The sequence below is a fragment of the Myotis myotis genome, unplaced genomic scaffold (genome assembly GCF_014108235.1).
Source record: "Myotis myotis isolate mMyoMyo1 unplaced genomic scaffold, mMyoMyo1.p scaffold_m19_p_3, whole genome shotgun sequence".
NCBI classification, from domain to species: domain Eukaryota; kingdom Metazoa; phylum Chordata; class Mammalia; order Chiroptera; family Vespertilionidae; genus Myotis; species Myotis myotis.
Window position 1 is genome coordinate 118,300,495 of NW_023416335.1, and position 20,465 is coordinate 118,320,959.

Sequence of the window (20,465 nt, forward strand, 5' to 3'; positions counted from 1 at the left end):
TTAGCACTTCATCACAACCAACCATAATTAAGACTTTAATTAATTAGCACTTCACTGTATATCATGGGTAGTTGGCATTAAATTCCCTATTGGCAAGGAGCTCTGCTCTGCCAACAGACCCAGACACAAGGCCAAATCCACTCTCAAATCCCATCTCTGAGTGTCTGTCTCTTCAGACTACTCCCAGTACCAGTTCTATATCAGGGTCCAATCAGGAGGCAGACACCACACCAGTAATTTAAACAGAAAAAAATGTAAAGAGTTGTAACTTATACTAGTAAACGGTGACTAACAAACTAGACGTAGTAAGTAAAAAAGCAGTTACTACTTCTAGGGCCCAGAAAGAGGAAATTAGGAACTTAGAACTTAGAAAAGCTCCTCCCACCACTCACCTCAAGGCTGACTCAGACCTCCTTGGAGAGGCCTGGCTGCCACGGGAGCACGCATTGCTGTGTGCCTGCTGCTGCTAAGGAAACTTGCCAGAGGGCATGGGCCAGAGCTGGTCCATAAACATGGCCTGCGGGGCAGTGGGGAACTTGCTGGAGGGCATCAGCGGCCTGGAGCTGGTCTGCAAGGACTACTGAGATGAGTGCTGTCTGGCCAGTGGAGCTGTATGTGAGAGGCTTCATTGAAGCACCTGGGCTAAATGGCCAACCTATTGGATGGGGTAATATGGGATTTTGATGCTATTTAAGCTATTCAAGAATGCAAGTCCTGCTCTGCCTCTCCTCCGTGTAGGATTCCCCAGGAAATCGTATAAATGCATAGATGTGAGAATGATACATAAATTGGTTGCCTCCTGCATGCGCCCTGATGGGGGCTGAGGATTGAGCCTGCAACCAAGTACCTACGTACTTTTCAGTCCTTGGGCCAACACTCCAATCACTGAGCAAACCAGCTAGCACTATATACAGACTTTTTACCATGCAGTCATTCAGCCTATTAGTAACTGTGGCCCAATTAATATCTAATACTCAAGCCAATCAGATCAATTACCATGTTCCCCTTGAGGGGAGGAAGGAAGAAATGGCCAGAAGCAGACCTAATGTTGGGAGAGGGGGTGAAGGTCAGGCCAGACCTAAACAGTTGACACCAAATTATAAAGCAAAAGTGAGGCCCTACACACACAAGGGATGACTCCCTTGGTGACATGAGCCCTTGGTTTTGTTTAATTCTGTCCCCAGCTGTACCTCCTCTCCTTTCACTGCCACTCAGGAAAGCATAGCCAAATCCAAGACAGAGTAACTTCATCCTAGGGTAGGTCTTGAATGTGTTATAGCTGATTACAAGTAAGATTTGAAAACCTTGGCACTTTAATAACTACTGGTAACAAATGACATCTCACAATTGGCTGTGGTCCGCCGATGGGTTGAAACCTGTGGGCAGGTCCCGGGGGGAGCACCCCCAACCTGCTCCAGGAGCTGGGTGAGCAGCAGTTTAAAAGAGGTTGGTCCTCTGCTGCTTTCCCTCCAGCGCTTTCCCTCCTCTCTTCTCATACAGCCCTAGACTCCAGAGCCCAGGGCTGGAGGCTCTAGTGGAGAAGTGAGGAAGCTAAAGCCTATAGCTCCCCTAAGGGACTGATTATCCATGGCAGTGTGTGTGTGTGTGTGTGTGTGTGTGTGTGTGTGTGTGTGTGTTTCTGTTCTTTTAACTGTAGACAACTAAGACATGTACTCTGGGGCAAATTATTTTTACACAGGGAATTATTCTGGAAACTTTGTCTGAGTCAGTTTAATAACCAAAAAAAAAAAAAAAAAAAAAAAGAACTTACATTTTTATACTCTTCAAAGTGCTTTAATCTATATTATCTTATCACTCCCTCCCTCTTTTTCTCTCTCCCCATCCTTCCCTCCCTCCTCCCTTTTTTCTTTCATTCATTCAAAACCAATTTTGTGTCTTTCCAAATATTTGGGGGACACCTCTTCTATTTTGTGGATTATCCACTTAATCCCTCCATTTCTGTCTTCTTGACAACCTTTGAACATTTTTCTGTTAACCTTTTCATTGGAAGGAAGAGGTGGATAGTGAGATCCACCCAGAAATAAGGTTGGAGATTTCCACCATATTCTGATTTCCCATGTTCTCCCCAACTCCTCTCCTCTTTGGAGAATAAGATGATAATTTGAGAGGTAAGTATATTTTGTGACCTCTAGGAAACAGAAGAGAAGGAATATAGAAGAGGGGGGATACAATAAACCAATATAGACGTTGTTAAGAAATTTATTTGCAATTCTTATTTTTTTGTTTTTGTTTTTGCTTTTTTAAATAACATTATTCCTCAGATAAAAATGCAATCTTACAGGAATATACATAGCGTCTCACACAGAGATCACCACCCTGAAGCTCTTCTGGAAAGGCTGCCCCTTGTAGATTCCCTGGCCTTTCTCAAGGGCGAGAAGGCGCAGCAGGCAAGGCCTTTGACAACGGGATTATTTGATGATTACAAACTGTACAACAATATTTACAATAGTAAGACTGCAAATCCGTGGAGCCTGGAGGGGAAGGAGTGGGGTGTGCAGGTGGGTGGGGATGATGACAGGCATTGGGGTGACCATGGAGGCACTGTCCATCTTTCTACAGCTCTCTGAGAACAAGCATGACACAGCTTGGTTTGGGGGTATGAAGGTCGGCCTGAGCAAGAGGATGGAGGAAGTGAGAAGAGGGATGGATGGGCGGGCTGGACCTGGAGCCTCTTACATGAAGGGAAGTCTTGCTTGGTACCTCTGGGGTTAAAATAAAACCGGAAAATTATGAGAGTAATAGACTTTCCAGTGCTTCACCAACTGGGGACCTGCCACCCTATTTCTTAATGAATGTGTGTGTTTTTCCACAGGTTGTTCTCACCGCTCCCAACACAGGCTGTGAATCCTGTGTATGCCTTTGATATCCACAGCCTACTTCTGTGCTAGACCTTCTTCCCCCAGGCAAGGGGAGACCAGCATATGCTCTGGGTGGTGCATAGCCTGGGTGGGGAAGACAAGAGATGGATTCCAAGTGCGGGGGAATGGACGTGGCTGATGTGTGATGTGTGGCGTGAGCAAGCGGAGAGGTGCCCACAGCGTTGAGTTGCCTTCTGAAGGAGCCCTTTGCACGGGATTGTTGGCTTACAGCTGTCGAGCCTTGGTTTTCAAGTTTTGTTTTCTCCTTTCAAGCCTCGGTATAGTTTCTCCATGTTGGGAGTCCTTAGGGGGAGGGGCTTGGGACAGGGCCCAGGGACCTATCCTCTACTTCTTCCTGTGACTCTGCAGCAAGTGGCCTTCTCTTCTCTCCTCCCGGCTGCAGGCTCAGGAGGGACTTCCAGGGGGCCTTGGAAATGTGCAGCCCTCAGGCTCCTGTAGCAGCGCCACTGCCAAGGCTGATATCTGCTCACCCTTTCCCTTACCCCCCTGCTTCTAAACTCAAGGGCTCTACAAACATCAGAGCAAGAGTTCTCAGGCCCAAACTGTGAACAGGAATTATTCTGTCCATTTCTGTATTTCCTTGCATAGAAATCACCTCTCTTACTACTTACCACTTTCCCCACCAAGGACTTTGTCTGATTATGGCATTTTCCGATTTATGAGGTGTGTGCGAGTGACTTTTAGATGGTAGGTGTGTAGCAAATGACTGATTCATGGAAGATTAAGTGTCATGTACCCTTTCTAGGAGGCTGATACAAATCAGATGATTCAGATCCTGAAAACTGGGAGCATGGGCTGCCCCACAGCGGGGAGCACACCTGTGAAAAGGCCAGCCTCCTTGGCGTGGAAGGTATTTGACTGGTGGTGTGACACTTCAAGCTTTTGTTTAATTGTATGGTCTTGGTCGTGTCTTCCTTAATTTAGTAGAGAACAATCTCAATGCTGCCTCTGCTCTCAGTGGTGAGCGAGTGCCTTTAACTTAGCTGAGGAGAGTCTATTGGTCTCGAGTTCCCTTCCAGAGACAGAGTCCGTGCTTCCCAATCCACCAGAAGGCAGAGGTCTTTCCCCTCATCTGATGGAGGCTGAGCCCCTTGAAATCATGTGAGGAAAAGGCCTTGACTTTAGGAGTAGTAGCATTTTCTTAGTGTAGATGAATTAAGATGTTTACTTAATTCCTAGTCATGATAGGTTCAGGCACTATTTCCACCCTCTCCCCAATCTCTGGCTATATAGTGCTCAGCCTTCTGGGTGGAGACAAAGTCATTTGTCTAGAGGTCAGCCGCGGCACCAGCACTTGTCCCTCAAGGATGTTAGTGTGTGTGTGTGAGTGCGAGTGTGTGTGTGAGTATATTTGTGTGTATGTGTATTTGTGTGTGTGTGTGCACGTATTGTTCAAGTGTCTTCCCGACAATGTGGAAACCTGGCAGATACCAGTTTAACTGTTGTATTGGTATCTGGCTCCACAAGGCAATGCTTCATTGCTTTGAAAAAATAAATAAATAAATAAACAAACAAATAAATAAATAAAGTGAGAACCAGAAATGGCTTCACAAAAAACTCTGTAAGAATTGCACATGGGACTCCTTTCATTCTCTCTCACTAGACTGGTGGGGAGGGGGGAGGGGACCAGAGGAGTTGGGGCAAGAGGCTGAAATACAGAGAGCTGCTTAGGGAAGGGGACAGAGCCCCCAACAGTTGCAGGACACTTCCTTCCCTCATCACCTTCCCTTATGTCTCCTCAGCTGTATCGCTGGAGAAGCTGGGCGGTGGTGACCTTGAGCCTCACCCCTGCCTCTTGACCAGGGCTTGCTTCAGTGTGCGCTGGCTAACACGAGGGCAGGATATCCGCAGAGAGGGAAGACAGGGTGACAGCACCCCACATCCAGCCAGATAACTTTGATTTGGTTGGGAAACACTGTGAGAAAAAAATTTTACTTTTATCTTCTTCCACAGTAGATCCTCGAGACATGGGCCTCTCCACTGGCCATTGTGAGTGGTTGAACTGGACACTTCTTTCCATAACATGGGAACAAACACACAGGAAGTCAAAACATGTCATTAAGCCCCTGTGCTTACACTCTCCCCAGACCAGAGCCATATCTTCAAAATCAGAACTGGCCTGGACTCTATCTGCAAGTTTTTAGCTCCCCTGGCGCTGAAAGAGGTCCTTCTAAAACCAGGTTGCCCTTTCTCTTGGTCTCTTTGCTAAACTGCTTCTAACTCTTAGATGATGATATTTCAATTCTTCGGGTTCTGTAGGGATGGAGAGGCCGTCATCTTCCTTAGCAACAGGTATGATTCTGGTGTGATGAGGCTAAAACGCTGACTGTCAGCGTTCTTTATGCCTAATTCAACTTCTTGTTCTATTCCATGGCCTTTAGGAGGGATGGGCCTCTGTAAAACAACCATCACCCTTTTGACGACTTCCAAACTCCTCCTCTTCAGGTGCTTATTTCTCGGAAAGCCACTGCTTTGGCAGAGAGGCACACTTCTCCCCTGGCGGCCGGACTGTGCCCAGTGCAGGCTCAGCAGGATTCCCGAGGAGATGGCTGTGTGCAAGTGACAGGCAGCTTCACTCCAAACAAGCTCCTGAAATTTGAGAGCAGGGCCCAGAGGAGAATAGGACTGAGTAAGGAAGTCTTGTTCCTTTGTCCTTGGATTGCCCAGTAGAGGGCTGTCTATCAGACTATAAGCTGAGGAAGGGACTGGAACTAATAGCTTCTGAAGCAAAGCAGAGAAAAATTCATGAATCAAGCCAAAATCTAGGGGGAAAGTCTTCTCTTTTTACCTCAAGACCCAAAAGAATCTTCTAGAAACAGGCAGAAAGGAGACAGCTGGAAACCCCTCTGCTTACCGTAGCCATGCACACGAATGATCGGTAACAGACCAAGGTCTGGATATGAAAGAGGCTGGGCTCTTCGGAAGAAAATACAAACGAAGTTCACCAAAACCCAGGACTTAAGCTGAACTTCTCCAAGTCCTCTGGTCCTCACTCAGCACGGTCTGCTTTTCTCCTGCCGCCCCAAGGTTTTCAGAAGACTCGACCACTTTGCTTTTCAAGGTCATGGGGAAAGTTCTACATCACCCAGTATACAGTGGATGAGGCTCATTGATTTCACAACTGATTTTATTAGTCTGTGATGATGACAGGCATCACATGTCCATCCTGCACGAGTCCAGCATGAGGTCAGGTTCAGAAAGACACTCGACTGGGCGCTGTCAGCGGAAGCTCCTTTCCTTCACAGCCGCACCGGGCAAAGTGCCCTGGCCACAGCTGACACTGTTCTATGGAGCAGGGAGCACGGCTAGCTGGTCTTCTGGACAGAGTTGACTATAAAGGAGAAGGGAGCCTTTGGGTGTAAGTGGTGAAAAACAAGGGGGCCGTACTTAGGCAGGACTCTAGGAGTAGCTGGAACAAGCCAGCCTGTAGCCCATGCTGCTGGCCAATGAGATGTGGCAATGCCGATGAAAAGTCCAAAAGGAAAAAAAATAGAACTCAGCATGAAACGTGTGTGTGTGTGTGTGTGTGTGTGTGTGTGTGTGTGTGTGGTAATTAAGATTCCAAATTTTATCTAGGGATCAAGTGTACAGCAAGAACCAGATATTAATCCAAAAGGGCTCCCCTCTCTATCATAACTAACATCTTAGTGGCACAGTGGCAGGCATTTTGGGAAACCAGACAAAGGGTAACCCCTAAACCTAGTGTCTAGAAGACCTTGATGGCACCGAGAAGGAGCCAAGAAAGCTTGGATGAGTTGGGCTCAGAGAAACAGGAAGAAATGCTTTTGTTAGTTTCTGGCCCATTTCTCCACATTTTCATGAATCAGTTCATGAAAACAAAACTCATCTTCACTGAGGAATGGACTTCCCCAATTTAAATTTCTAGTTTGCTTATATAAGTGCCAAGAAAGGCTGAGAGTACATGGGTCTGGGAGAGATCCGGTGGGTAAAATCCAGATGAACGGCTGGGTCCTGTTTCCCCCAAGTGAGTCCCTTTTTGACCATCACTGCTGACATCTATTCAAAGGGCAGCATCAGTAGGGTGATGCAAACTGGCATAAGAGAAGCTCCCACAAAATCTCTGGTTCCACTACCCCTGTGAGCCCCTGATGCTGTGTCTCTTGTCCTGGTCTCCTCCACAGCTGCCCACACACCACGGGAGTCTGCGGGAAGTCCTGCCCCAGAGTGAAGGAAAGATGGAGAGATGAGCAAGACAGAGCTGACTTTTGGATGGACAAGCATTTTACCTGGTTGTCTCTTTCTAGCCCCTGCTGTCTGAGTTTGGGTAGAGCAGTTGCCAGAGCCAGGATGTCCTTCCCCTCCTGCCAGCCCAATTCTCCTCCTATCCTCTTGGTCAGTGTATACTTTCCTGAAAAACCACTGAGCAAAACTTGTGCCGTGGGAGTGAAGAGAAAAGTCAGCCATCTCTTCTCTCCTCCAGGGGACGTAGAGGCTAGCGCAGTGAGGAGAGAAGCCGGTCAGAATGCCTCACGACCCCTCACAGTAAGGGCTGTCCCTAGAGAAATACCCAAACAGAGAACTGGTGCAGAGTAGATGGAGTGATGATTGGAGTGAGCTATGGCCTGGTCTCTCAAATGAGATGTAGTACAAATATGTCTGTCATAGTTTTGGGAAAATTGAGGGAAACAGAAGCAAACACAAGATATGCAAAACAGTAATGTCAAACCTGTCGGTGGGTAGCAGAATAATGATTTACACTGGTGATACCCTTGCTCATTGTACAAATTAAAAAAAAAAAAAGCCTCCCTTCCCCCAACCACATATAGAAAAGCACTTAAGAGTTCAAAGGTAAAGCTTGTCACACTCCAAATACAAAATGATTTACTTACATGCAGCAAAATATACAAGAGGTGAATTCAAAAACAAACTTAATTCATTATATTCGCTTGGCACAATTGCAATTCAATTTTAAAAAAATAATTGTAAAATACTGAAACTGACCTGAATTCAAGTATAACGGTTTCTTCAACAGAAACATTATCAATGCAATAAAACATTACACGGAATATATAGAAGCAAAACACCTTCTTGAGTTTTTCTTAAATTTCTGTGTTTTTTAAAATACAGTTTTAATGCCAACAAGACTCACAATTGTATTTTTAAAATGAATATTATTGCATTGTTTTTGCATATCTTGTGGGACAGAAAATGCAAAGTTACTGATTCCTGTTTCAGAAGCAGAGACAGTGATTTGTTTTTGCTCTCAAATGGCCCTGGATTCAGATCCCCCCAGTTAACCCAGAAATGGGGCGCTGCACACTCACTGGGCGCAGGGCCCCCGCGTGGGCGCACGTACACACGGCCGACACACGCAAACAGACAACCCACTACATGCGGATCACACTCAGAGATTCTCGAACACGCTTCCTCTCTTCCAGCCACCCATACACCCAGCGTGGGAGAGAACCCCTCAGTCACCCATCTGTGCAAGCCCCTGTGAAGTGCATTGCTGATTACCTTTAAATTATAAAACCAATCGAAAACCATGTTTACTACCTATGGAAACCATACAAATTACTGGGCATACACAACGTCTGGTAAAGCTCTCCCACAGGGCTGCAAGGACCCTCTGTAGGAAAAGGAAACCACACCCGTTTAATAACAGGATCAAACTGAACCCGATTTACATTTGCAAGAGTGAAAACAGTAAGGTGGTGGCTACTGAACTTCGTCAACACTCCTCTTCCCCCCTCCTCCTGGGAAAATAAAATAAAAAACCCCAAAACAACAAAATGAAAATTGCAACATGCTGTCAAGAGAAATGTCAAACCACAGAACAAAGGAGCGCTCAGCAGAACCCAGCTCCTCCTCGCGTTGTCCAGTGCTGGCTGCCCCTTCCTGCGGCTGCGCCGCTCCCCTCACCACCTCCGCTGCAGGCTGGCTGGCTGCGGGCTGGGCTGCTGGGCTGGGGCTGGGGGCCAGTGAGGGGATGGTGATCCTGACGTAGGCGGGCAGCAGGCAGCTGGAGGTGGGGGTGGGGCAGCTGCCTCTTGGCCAAGCGCCCTCCCTCCTGGCTCCCAGCTCCTGGCCTCCTGCTGCCTGCTCTTCCCTCTCTGGTGGGGGTCGGGGATGGGAGTCATGCCTGCCTCCTTCTGCAGATCCACAGGGCCCTGGCTCTATGGGGACAGTGAGGCTCGTACACAATATGTGCAAAATGATTTTTGTACAAGCAAAGTTGAAAGACACCCGTTTGACAAAGGTCCTTTTCGGTGGGGGCTATCACAGGAAGCTGAGGGTCTCTTTTGTGCCCAAGGTGAAGGCTGGTTCCTGGCACAGGGCTTGCAAAACCACAGGAGAGCAGGCGGCCTTCTCTCGCTCCCTCCCTGACCCTTCCTCCTCCTCCTCCTCCTCCTCCTCCTCCTCCTCCTCCTCCTCCTCCTCCTCCTCCTCACCACGCTACCCCCTTGGACACAAACTGGGGTTGCTGCTTTTCTTCCCCCCAAAAAGCTGACTCTCCACACCACCCAACTCTGTGTCTTGTCCCAACGAAATGAATGAAGACGCTGTTCCGTTAACTCCAGGTCACGAGAACAGTGAGGCACTTCTGAAACGAACCCTTTAGGAACATTGAGACAAATAAAAAACCCATCATCTCCCAGCCCAGCTCCTACAGGCTGCTGACGTAGGCTCTGCTGTCCTGCAGCTCCTCCTCGCTCCTCTGAGGCTCCTGGCTGGGCCCACAGGGCCCGGGCTCCTCGCCCCCTGCTCTGTCCTGCCCCTGGTCCCTGCAGTTAACAAAAGGTAATAGGGTGCCGTTGGGGCTCTGCTGGGCGCCCCCACTGAGGATGTTGTCTGCAGCGTTCTCCATCTCCTCGATGGTCATGTCGCAGGCGTCAGCCAGCTCCTGGGTTGTGACCTCGATAAACTTGGGATCTTGGGCAAACTGCCCCAGTCCTTCCGAAATCAAGACCTGAAGGGGGGAGGGCCATGAGGAAAAACCAAAGAGGAACATTATTCCTGCAGCTCAACTCTTCTGTTTAGGGTTAGAGCAAAGGACTTCTGACTAGAAACTTCAGGAGTGTGTGCGTGCATGTGTGAGTGCGTGAGTGTGTGGTGGGTGCGCAGAGGAAAGGAGTGAGATTCAGGATGTACAGGCTGGCGGAGAGAGCTTTGGGCTGGGGAACTCAACAACTGTTACAAATACATGAAAACCTGGCTCACTGAGGGGCTGCAGGGAGTAGTCTCACAGCAGAGGGTTCTACCCTCTGCCCTTGTCTTTTCTCCTCCCTGGCGTCCCATATCATTCTCTCCGAGAAACCTTCATTCTCTTCTGGTGAAACTGTTTTGCCCACTGCCCGTCGCCTGTCTGTGGTGCGGATCCTGAGTAAGGACTGTGCCAGCTCCGCGCTTGCCCCTGCCTCCTCTTCTGCCTCTGCTGGGAAGGGCCAGCGGGCAAAGCCAAAGCTCCTCCCCCCTCCCTAGAGGCTGCTTCAGTGATCGGTGTGGGGAGTCACCCGTGGGCCAGTGGGCAGGGGAAGCAGTGGAGGGAAGCACGGAACACTTTTCTCCAAGTTCTGTTAGCCCTGCTCCCCCATTACTCTTTATCTTGCGTAATGTTTCTTCATCGCTCCACCCTTCCCAGCATGCTTATTATCTGTCTTTCCTCACCACCATGTGAGCTCATCAGAGCAGAAACCCTATTCCTTAGAGGTGGCCCCCCTAGAACACAGTCTACACATGGCAGGTGCTCAGCGGAGATGTGTGGCCTGAATAAGAGGCAACAAAGCCCCTGGAAGCACAGGGCTTTAGAGGTAGAAGGCACTTGGGAAGTCATCTGGTTTCGTTCCCCACCTCCTGCGACAGCCTGATGACTGGACAGGCATCGTCTCTGCTTGCACATGTCAAGTGATGAGGCTCCCTGTTTCACAGGAAAGCCCTCATTTTGGAAAGATCGCCTTGTGTTAGCTACAGTCTGCCTGTCAGGTTGGTCCAGTGCGCCAGCCCTGCATTGAAGACCTCTTGTCCAGGACCCAGAAGCCTTACAGGATGGAGACGCATGTCATGGCTTCTTTATTTTAGTCCTCACCCCAGGATATGTTTTTATTTTTAGAGTGAGTGGAAGGGAGGGAGAGAGAGAGAGAGAAACATTGATATGAAAGAGAAGCATCAATTGATTGCCTCCCATATGCACCCTGACCGGGGAGTGAACCCACAACCCTCTGGTGTATGGGACGACGCACCAACTGGCCAGCGCGGCATATCACGGCTTCGTTAGTCGTCACCACCTCTCTAGGTTTACTTTCTGAATTCCTTCAACCCGTTCTCATACAAAGTGGTTCCTAGGAACCTTGCCAACCCAGTCATCCTCCTTTGGGACTGTTCCAATTTGCCAGAGGTGCCCTGAGATACGGTGCCAGGGGAGCAATTGGTGGTCTGACCAGGGCAGAGCAGGGTGGGCCTGAAGGTGCTCTTGTTCTAGACTAGAGGCTCTCAACCCTGGCTGGGAATTAGAATCATCTAAAGAGTTTTTAAAAACACCCATTTACTTGGTCATAGGTTTCCAACCCCTGCAGGTTATTCTATGAGCGAGTGACCAGGCTCGGGAGTCAGACCTGACTCTGTGCACACAGGCAGCCCGCTGACAGCCAGGCGGACAGCACGCCCGGTGTGTGGTGAAGCCCCGCAGCTTTCTCCGCTTCACTGGCCTGTGGTAGGGATGTGTGCTGTTTCTCCCTCCCCCTGAGTCAGCCCAGCCCCAACAGAAGTCCAGAACTGCCTGCCTGCCACGCCGTCCTGCTGCCGGCTCTGGCTGTGAGGGCCTTTCAGGCCAGGAGACTGACACCCGGTCCACTTGGGAGAGAGCCGGGTACCCCTTCGTGATCTCCATGCAAAGTGCCTTCTGCCTCGGGCCTTTCCTCCCCGTCTGCCGTGCTCGGGTCACTTACTGCTTCCACCAGACTGCTGGCACTGCCGTGGAACTGCCTGCCCCAGGCCCCGGCCTGGCTGGGCACAGTGAGGGACACCGGCCGGGCTCTCCGCGGGGCGCTGCTGCCCCCCTCGCAGGGTGTGGGCTCCCCCGCCCAGGAGCTGCAGTGGACGGATGGGAAGCTGCTGTTGAGTTTCTCGGTGGACTCAGTTCCTTCCAGCCGAAGGGTGGGGATGGGCTGCGGGGGCCAGCCTCGGCTGCTGGGCGTGGCCGGCGGCGTGGCACACGGCCGGGGGAACGTGGTGGGAGAATGGCTTCTCTGGAGGAGGGGGCTCAGGCCCGCCACTGCCAATGCCTGTGGACACACAAGGAGCACGGGTTACGGGAATGGTCAGGCCGGAGGCAGGCCTCTCGGCAGTGACTGCTTCCAGCTGGTCCCAGCTGCCTGGAGCTCATACACCACATGTCACCCGTCTGAATCCTCCCTCATCAAGACCCAGTGTACACTGCACCCGTCCTAAAACGCATTTCCTGATGATCTCAGTCTGAAGTAACCCTGTCTCCTCTAAATTCCAAAAGTTATGACAGACTGGAGTCAGGGTCACCTGCCCATCAGCACTGGCCCTGCCCCATCAGCTGCGAATTCTCCCCCTTTGGCTTCCTTGTCAGTTGACTGGAGAGGATGTGCCTGGGTCACCTGTACAACCACACACAGTGCCCACTGTCTCCCTGCCCTTCGGGCTGAGCTGATGTGAGGTCCAAGTGAAGGAGGGTCTGCGCAAAAGCACACGGTGCGTCCAAAGAGCTAGACAAAACCAGGGCTTACTTTTCAGTTTTTACAGTTAATCTGGCTGTTAATGATGTCTTGCCAATCTCTAGCTCACCTTGTTTTTGAACTACTGTTCAGATCTCACACTGTATTGTGATTGAACTATTTACACGCTGTGCCCTCTGCCCCCCTGGTGCATGAGTGCCCTGAGGGCGGGTTGTGGTCCCCAGGTGACCTGCCGCAATGCCTGCTCTGATGCGCTGCATCCACGGGGCAGTGGCAGTGTGGGGAGAGCCCAGCCCGAGAGGCAGAGAGAAGGGGGCACTGCCATGTGGGTGGGAGGTAGTAGAAAGGCATAAAGGGAGAATGTAAGTGAAGAGCAGTTACTTGCCTTCCAGAATGATCGAACAGATGAGTGAAATAAACTTCCAGAAACCCTTGAAACTATGACATACAGTGTCCCCCCAGCCTGCCAGCCTTCCCTGGCCACTGCTCTTGATGGTCCCCAGCCTGGGCCCTTGGGCCCTGGAGGTAGTATGCATGCGGGCAATGCCACGCAGAATAAGCAAAACAGTGCATTTCTTTAAGCTGAAATAGTGTCAACTTAGCCAAGTCACACTGGCCATCTTATCTATTTATATAAAAGCCAAGCGACCAAACGAACGATCAGTCACTATGATGCATACTTCAGCAGCCAACCAGCCTCAATCGGCCCCCCCCCCCAACCTCCTGCGGCCCCTTCCCCCAGCCAACCCAGCCCCTGATCGGTCCCCACCACCATGATCGGGGGCAGGGCCAGCCAGCCAACCTCCTGCGTCCCCTGCCCCCACTGGCCCAGGCCCGACTGGCCCCTATCAGGGATGGACAGACGGATCCCACCCCTGCACGAGTTTGTGCACTGGGCCTCTAGTCTATATAATAAAGCCTAAGCAACCGAACGACCAGAACGACTGGTTGCTATGATGCGCACTGACCACCAGGGGGCAGATGCTCAATGGAGGAGCTGTCCCTTGGTGGTCAGTGCGCTCCCATGGGGGAACACCGCTCAGCCAGAAGCTGGGCTCATGGCTGGTTAGTGCAGCGGCAGTGGCGGGAGCCTCTCCCGCCTCCGTGGCAGCACTAAGGAGCAGCGAGCTGAGTGGTAAGGAGCAGCAAGTAGGTGGGCGGTAAGGAGTGAGGGGTCCCAGACTGCAAGAGGGCGCAGGCCAGGCTGAGGGACCTCCCCCCGCAGCGCACAAATTTCGTGGGCCTCTAGTGCAGATCATAAACTTTAATCAGCCGTTGAATGCCTTTGTAAAAAAAAAAAAAAGGGAAAACATATGCCTGTGGTAAGGGAGTGCATAATTAAAGAGGTAAAAGTTTAGGAAACTCTAGGTTACAGCCTAATTTTTCTGGAGGTAAGAGACTGCCTTAGATAATTCTTTGAGGACTCCATTAGTTCTGAGATACTAAGAGCATTTTTGATGCTCTTTGGATTTTACACCGCAGAGCCATCCGTGCTAAAAGAAAAAGGTCAACAGTCAACTCTCCCTGGACCATTTTCCTGGGATATCACTCCCTACTCCTGACCAGCTGTCCCTTGGTGATCAGTGCGCTTGGTAGACAGCTGGCTGGTTCTCCGATCATTTCTGTATTTCAGTGGATGGATTTTTGTGCCGCTCAATTTCCAGGTGTTTTGCAACTATAGGTAGAACTACATCTGCTTGAGTGCCCTATGGTGTAAGCTAATGTCTTGGGGGTGAGGGTGGGGGTGGGGGACACCTGTGCCACTGTAAGAAGAAAGCTCAGGTGGATCCTGGGACCATGTGGGGGGCTCCTGCTCACCAGTATTTCCTAGGTCTCCACCTTGGGAAATGACAGGCTTTGTTAAGGCTCCCGTTTGGGTAGAAAAAGCCCCTCCCCTGGGGCCTGCTAGGCCAGGGGTGGGGGTGCAGCAGTGGTCTGAGACAGGGAAGATTGGTGTCTTGGGGACTTTGTCTAGCCTACTGGGGGGTGGCCAGTGGCCTGTCCAAAGTGTGAGCTACCTGGTGATGAACCAGATGCAAGGGCAGGACTGTCTTCTGAGAGATGTCTCCCCCTTGATTCTTCTGTCGCTTCAGACATTCGAGGTGGAAGGAGGCCCTCCGACCTGCAAAGGAGCCAAAGAACCGGCATCAGAGCCAGGAAAGGAGACGGGGTCTGTGCCGATTCGGGCCAGGGAGGGAAGAGGTCTGGATACACCTCCACTTTACCCTTCATCTTTCTCTGACACATACCATGCAGCTTAAGTCCAAGCCCGATGCCAACAAGCCCTGCCCTTGGATTCCCTCTCCCTGCTTTGGAAATCTGCCCAGCCCACTGTGTGGGGTTGTTAGAGCCAGGCCGCCATGGTTTCTGTCACCCTGAGTGCCTGACCAGTCATCTGAGGTGCCCACTGGCTGACACATCTGAGAGCGAGGTGCGGGCTTACCCAGGGAGGCCGAGCGGAGGAAGCCCCTCTTTGGAGATTGCCGGGTGTCCCTCCTGTCCTCTGGCGGTGCCAACTGTCGGCTTTCCTCATCCTGGTAGGAGAGCCTGGAACAGAGAACTCCTGGGGCTTGCTCCTGGAGGCTGAGACATGCACCCCACAGGGACAGCTGCCACCCCAGAAGGCAGTTTCCTTTGCCTCTCAGGGAAGGGAGCCCCCACTTTGTGCTCCCAGGAAGGTTTGGGAAGGGGCAGCAGGGATGCTCTGAGCCCCGCACCTCTGATCAGAGGCAGTGAGGGTGCTCTTGGGTCAAAGTTGTCGAGAAAATTGGGAAAAAATTCTAGGCCCACAAGGTTCTTTCCAGGCATGGCCCGGGCTCCTCTCGTCCACATGCTGATGCTCTTTACCAGGACTAGTCCCCACTTCACCCCAACTCCCCACCCCTTTCTCCCTGGCCTGCCCTCCCCTGCATCAGCATGGGCTCCACACAATCACTCCTTGCACAGCAGAGCTGTCACAAACCCAGGACATCAAGTCAGTGGTTCCTAAGCCTTTCTGATGGGACTCACAGGTACACACACACACACACACACACGACTGAACTAAACATCATGAACCACACTCACCATCATGCTCCGCACTCTGACACTTTCCATTCTACTTTAGTCCATTCTATTTCTTTTAAAATGTCAGTTGCAGTCCACTAAGTTGACTTTACTACCCCTGGTGGACACAGCTGTCGCTCTGAGGTTGCATTCCAACCCCGTCCTTTTACAGAGGAGGCCACCGGCTCTGCTCCCCTGGGGCTCGCGTCCTCAGAGGGCGGAGACCAAGTGCCTTTCTGCTCCTGGCCCCTGACGTCCAGCATCTGCAGATGTTCAGGCAAGTTTTTGAACCAAAACCTCTAAGCCAATGGTTCTCAACCTTCCTAATGCCAGACCCTTTAATACAGCTCCTCATGTTGTGACCCAACCATAAAATTATTTTCGTTGCTACTTCATAACTGTAATTTTGCTACTGTTATGAATAGTAATGTAAATATCTGATATGCAGGATGTATTTTCATTGTTACAAATTGAACATAATTAAAGCATAGTGATTAATCACAAAAACAATATGTAATTATAGATGTGTTTTCCGATGGTCTTAGGCGACCCCTGTGAAAGGGTCGTTCGACCCCCAAAGGGGTTGCGACCCACAGGTCAGGAACCGCTGCTGTAGGCCTTTCCTCTCGTTCTCAGCTTGGTAAGCCCTCACTATTATATCTTCTTCTTTTAAACAAATCGTACCCATTCTTGAGGACCCAGCTTCTGTTTGACCTTGTGCCTGGCGCCTGTTATAGCCACCTTGACTTGGACCTTTTCAGAATGCCTGTACTCCTCACAGTTGTACCACTCTGTGAGCAATTAGTTAGAAAATCTCTGTCATTTTCCTCTTCGGAGATCATCTTAGCTTCCTAACGAGTTTGCAGACTCTCCTTGAGTGCGGAAGCCAGTTTAACCATGATCTAGCAGAGCACTCTATGAGAGCCAAAACGGATGGAACATACGCTTTTCCTGATTTCCAAACTATGTGACCATGTACTGTATTAATTTGCATTCTCTAAAAATCTAAAGGCTAAAAGGGCTGGCCCTTCCTTTTTATAAAGTGCTTTCAGGAAAGCCTTTAAAACAATGCATCTTAAACTTTTTGAATGCAACCCACACTCATAAATACATTTTATGGGACACTGCAAACACATACGTTGGCAATTAAACAAATGTTTCACAAAATGATACTTACCTTTGTGACATTGGATGTTATTTTATGTCCTCTTATTTTATCCTAGTCTGTGCTATCATGTGCTATGCTTCCTTTTAAAAGTGCTGATCATAACAAAGTAAATGTCACAACCGCCTAATTGGTCTAGATCTGCAGTTAAAAAACCCTTAAAAAATTCCAGTGCTGACAAAAATCTCAACCACCATTTGCCAACAGTGCCCTCTGCTGGCAGCTTTATTATAAGTAGTTTCACAAATGTTTGTTTACTGGTCAATATGTGAATGTGTGTAACTGAGTCTCACTATAAAATATATTTTTTCGTTGTTTAGAAGTTTTTTTCTGAAAGCACTGTATTGTGAGGAAGGGCCAAGCTAACCAGGGGATTGTGTGTGTCTGTGTGGGTCTGAGGCTTCTGTCCCTAACGAGGTGACAACTGCCTTGCAGGAGCTCTTCTGACATGTGACCTCTTTCCCCTTCCAGATCTCTCCCAGAGGAGGGGCCCCAGGGCCTGCCTTTCACCCAGACACCTCTACACACACGGGCCCGCGGGACAGAGGCCACAGGGCTCACTTGTCTGTGGAGACCAGGCTGGGCTCACTGCAGTACTCCGCGTCGTCACCCATCTGCACGTCATAGGTCTCGTCCTGAGAAAACTCCTCCCGACACACCATGGCTATCTGGCTCTCCCGGGAGTGGCACCTAAAGTGTCCAAGATGGAGAAAAAATCAGAAACTGCCCGCCCCCTCCCCTTCCTCAGCAGTACGGCATCACACGCATGTGCACACGCGCTCACACACAGCAGCCAGGTCCCGCCTGCGACTGATCGTGGAGGAAGCACAGGACTGGGGTTGAGGTTCCATGTGGGAAGAGGGTTAGGACCAGGGAGACCTGAGTTCTGACCCCATTCAATTACCCTCTGGCATCAGTGACTGAGGCCATCCCAAGCCTCAGGATCCCATCAATAAAACTGGAATAACATATGCCCTGCCTGACCCAGAGGCTTGTGAAGAGCAAATGAAGCAACACACGAGATGGTGCTTGGGAAGGAGGAGAGGATCAGCCTTTAAGGAAGGGTCCCGGGCTGCACTGATGGAGGGGGGGTGGCCGCTGAGCGTGCTGCCCCTTCCCTTCACTAGAGGCAGTGGGCCTTTGGGCATTTGTTGGGCAGAGCTGAGAGGTCCTGGTGTCATGTTTGGCATTGGCTCCCTGGAGTGCAGGCACAGAGAAGACTCAGAGAGCGGTTTGGTGCTTCTAAGTCAGTGATGGCGAACCTATGACACGTGTCTCAGAGGTGACACGCGAACTCATTTTTTTGTTGGTTTTTCTTTGTTAAATGGCATTTAAATATATAAAATAAATATCAAAAATAGAAGTCTTTGTTTTACTATGGTTGCAAATATCCAAAAATTTCTATATGTGACACGGCACTAGAGTTAAGTTAGGGCTTTTCAAAATGCTGACACGCCGAGCTCAAAAGGTTCGCCATCACTGGTCTAAGCAGAGGGGAGTGTGCCTGAGGCCCTGCTGAGCTGAGTCTCCATGGAGCTGGCAGCACACATCCTGCCACGCCACGTGGGCCTGGGATCCTACCGCCTTCCCTCAGCCAGTCTTCTGCTCACCTCCTCGCACCTTCCTTAGCTCCCTTTCCTGCCTGTGCCGGGCTCAGTAGCCCCTCCATCGTTCTTCCTCTAGATCAGGGGTCCTCAAACTACGGCCCGCGGACCACATGCGGCCCACTGAAAACATTTATCCGGCCCGCCGGGTGTTTTTACCGCCACTGCCTGTCCTGCTTAGCAGCCGACTCGTCCCGGGCCCGCAGTGCGCATGTGTGGAATGTCTGAGGGACAGTGAACTGGCCCCCTGTTTAAAACGTTTAAGGACCTCTGCTTTAGATCCAGAAAGCCAGGGCTCGCGTTATCCTCAGACTCATGAGGCATCAGAGAAACATTCCCCTTCATCCTCAGAACTGAGTGCTGGGACTGAGCGCAGTTGTCTGGGGGAGGCCCTCACCGGTGGCTGCCCACCCCACAGTCCCAGGCTCTGAATGGGGTGGGAAGAGAGGGACAGGGAGGGAGCTTTGGTGAGGCACACGGGATGCGCCGGACACAGGGAATGGCAGCAGGCAGGCAACACCACTCCTTAGGGGCCACTGTGTGCCAGGTGCGCTGGTCTAGCCCCAGCAAAAGCAAGGCCAGTGCCGGAGCCACCTCAGCCCTGAGCTGTGACACAAAGGACAAGGTCCCAGAGCTGGAACTTTGGTTAAGTTGTCCCTCTTCACAATTTGAAACTTACTGTCCTGACTGTTGTTTTTCCCAACTGTGATGGGAGGTGGGAGCTGAGATTAGAGAGCGCTTACTATGTGCTAGGCACTGTGACCCTGTTTCCCTAACAGATGGATCTGTGAGGAGAGGAAGAAATCCCCAATGTCCCTCCCTACCTCCTCTCTAAAGTGATTTTTACCTTCCTTACTTAATACAGAACAAAGCCTCATATGAAAATTCCCTTTGAAGGAGGGGTTAGTTTACACTGAGACGCTAGTGATGAACACAGCAAGCCTTCCTTAGAGGATAAGGGGAGCGGGGAGAAGATGGTACTAGGACTGAGTCCCTGAAGGACATAGGAAGGGGGGAGGGTTTCAGAAAAGGGAGGGGCTGCCAAGACAGCTTGGGCCAGCCACCTGGACGTTGACATCCTTCTGTGCAAACCAGCCTTTCTGATCAGCACACCAAATCAGGGCTCACGCATGGCCCTGCGGCTAGAAGGCACCAGTGTGAGTGGGCAGGACTTGCCCAGCACTGCTTGGGTGGTGAGCCAGCTAATCTTAGGCAGCAATGTAGATGGATGGCTGCCTGACTTGTCTGCCATCAGTCACTGGTAAGTGGCCAGGCCATGTGGACGTACAAGTGTGCCGCTGGTTCCTTGAAGGAAAGCAGCTCAGGACACATGCCCATGGATTGAGAAAGACGCTGGGACATTTCAATTTTTCTGAGCTCAAGGGCAGAAAAAGAGACTGGCCCAAGAACCTGGCATGCTGGGATCTGCCGCCCTGCTCTGGGAGAGCAGTGCAGCTAAGGGCGAGGTGGCAAGGTGCAGATGCGTGGCCTCTCCCACCGACCTGGGGAGCCAGAGCTGCCCACATAGGCAGGCAGATCCTCTAGGCCAGGCTGTGCTCCCGGAGGCCCAGAGCATGGCAGCAGGGACAGGCTATCCCAGCACTGCGCCCTGGAGCACCAGGGAGCAGAGCACAGGGAGAAAGAGCCGGTCAGGAGGTGGGAGGTGCAGTCAAGACCAGGAATGACACTACCCTGGGACAGATGAGCATCTGCTACAGCGAAGGGCCTCCTGCCACCAAGAGGGCCCTCCCTGGAGGGGTGAGAAGGGTAGAAAGAGGAGGCGGTAACTTCGTTCCCCTCCCACTTGGGGAACGGTGTCTGTAGTGTAGCCAGGATGCAAACATCTTGGGGCTGAGAGGCCAAGGCCTCTGCATGGGCGGGGCTGGGCCCAGAGCACAGAGCAGGCTCTGCCAGAGGCGTGCTCCTCAGGACACTTGCTGGCAGTGGGGCCACGCGCCTTCCCTGAGCATGGCTGCCACATGTAGTCAGGGCAGGACCTGGGAGGCGTCCTGCACCCTGCTCTCTCCCTGGATCACGGGGCAGCAGCGTCCACCCCAGCGTGAGGGGTGAGTGCAGGCCGGGGCGCCAA

General features: G+C 51.1%; 1 protein-coding gene across 11 annotated transcripts in view; it reads right to left on the minus strand.

The window, feature by feature from the left end:
• Positions 1-9,398: 9,398 nt before the first annotated feature.
• The window catches only part of CACNA1C (calcium voltage-gated channel subunit alpha1 C), a 698,738-nt gene continuing 687,671 nt past the window's right edge, over positions 9,399-20,465 (minus strand). For 10 of the 11 annotated variants that reach the window (XM_036302132.1, XM_036302134.1, XM_036302126.1 and 7 more), the window contains 5 exons: positions 17,334-17,462; positions 15,006-15,109; positions 14,581-14,684; positions 11,807-12,142; positions 9,399-9,831 (listed from right to left, as the gene is read on the minus strand). In XM_036302132.1, the coding sequence (XP_036158025.1) occupies positions 9,529-9,831; positions 11,807-12,142; positions 14,581-14,684; positions 15,006-15,109; positions 17,334-17,462 (976 nt within the window). In that variant the 3' untranslated portion in view covers positions 9,399-9,528. The remainder of the gene's footprint in view (positions 9,832-11,806; positions 12,143-14,580; positions 14,685-15,005; positions 15,110-17,333; positions 17,463-20,465) is intronic. The other variant, XM_036302133.1, reaches the window with a different exon arrangement.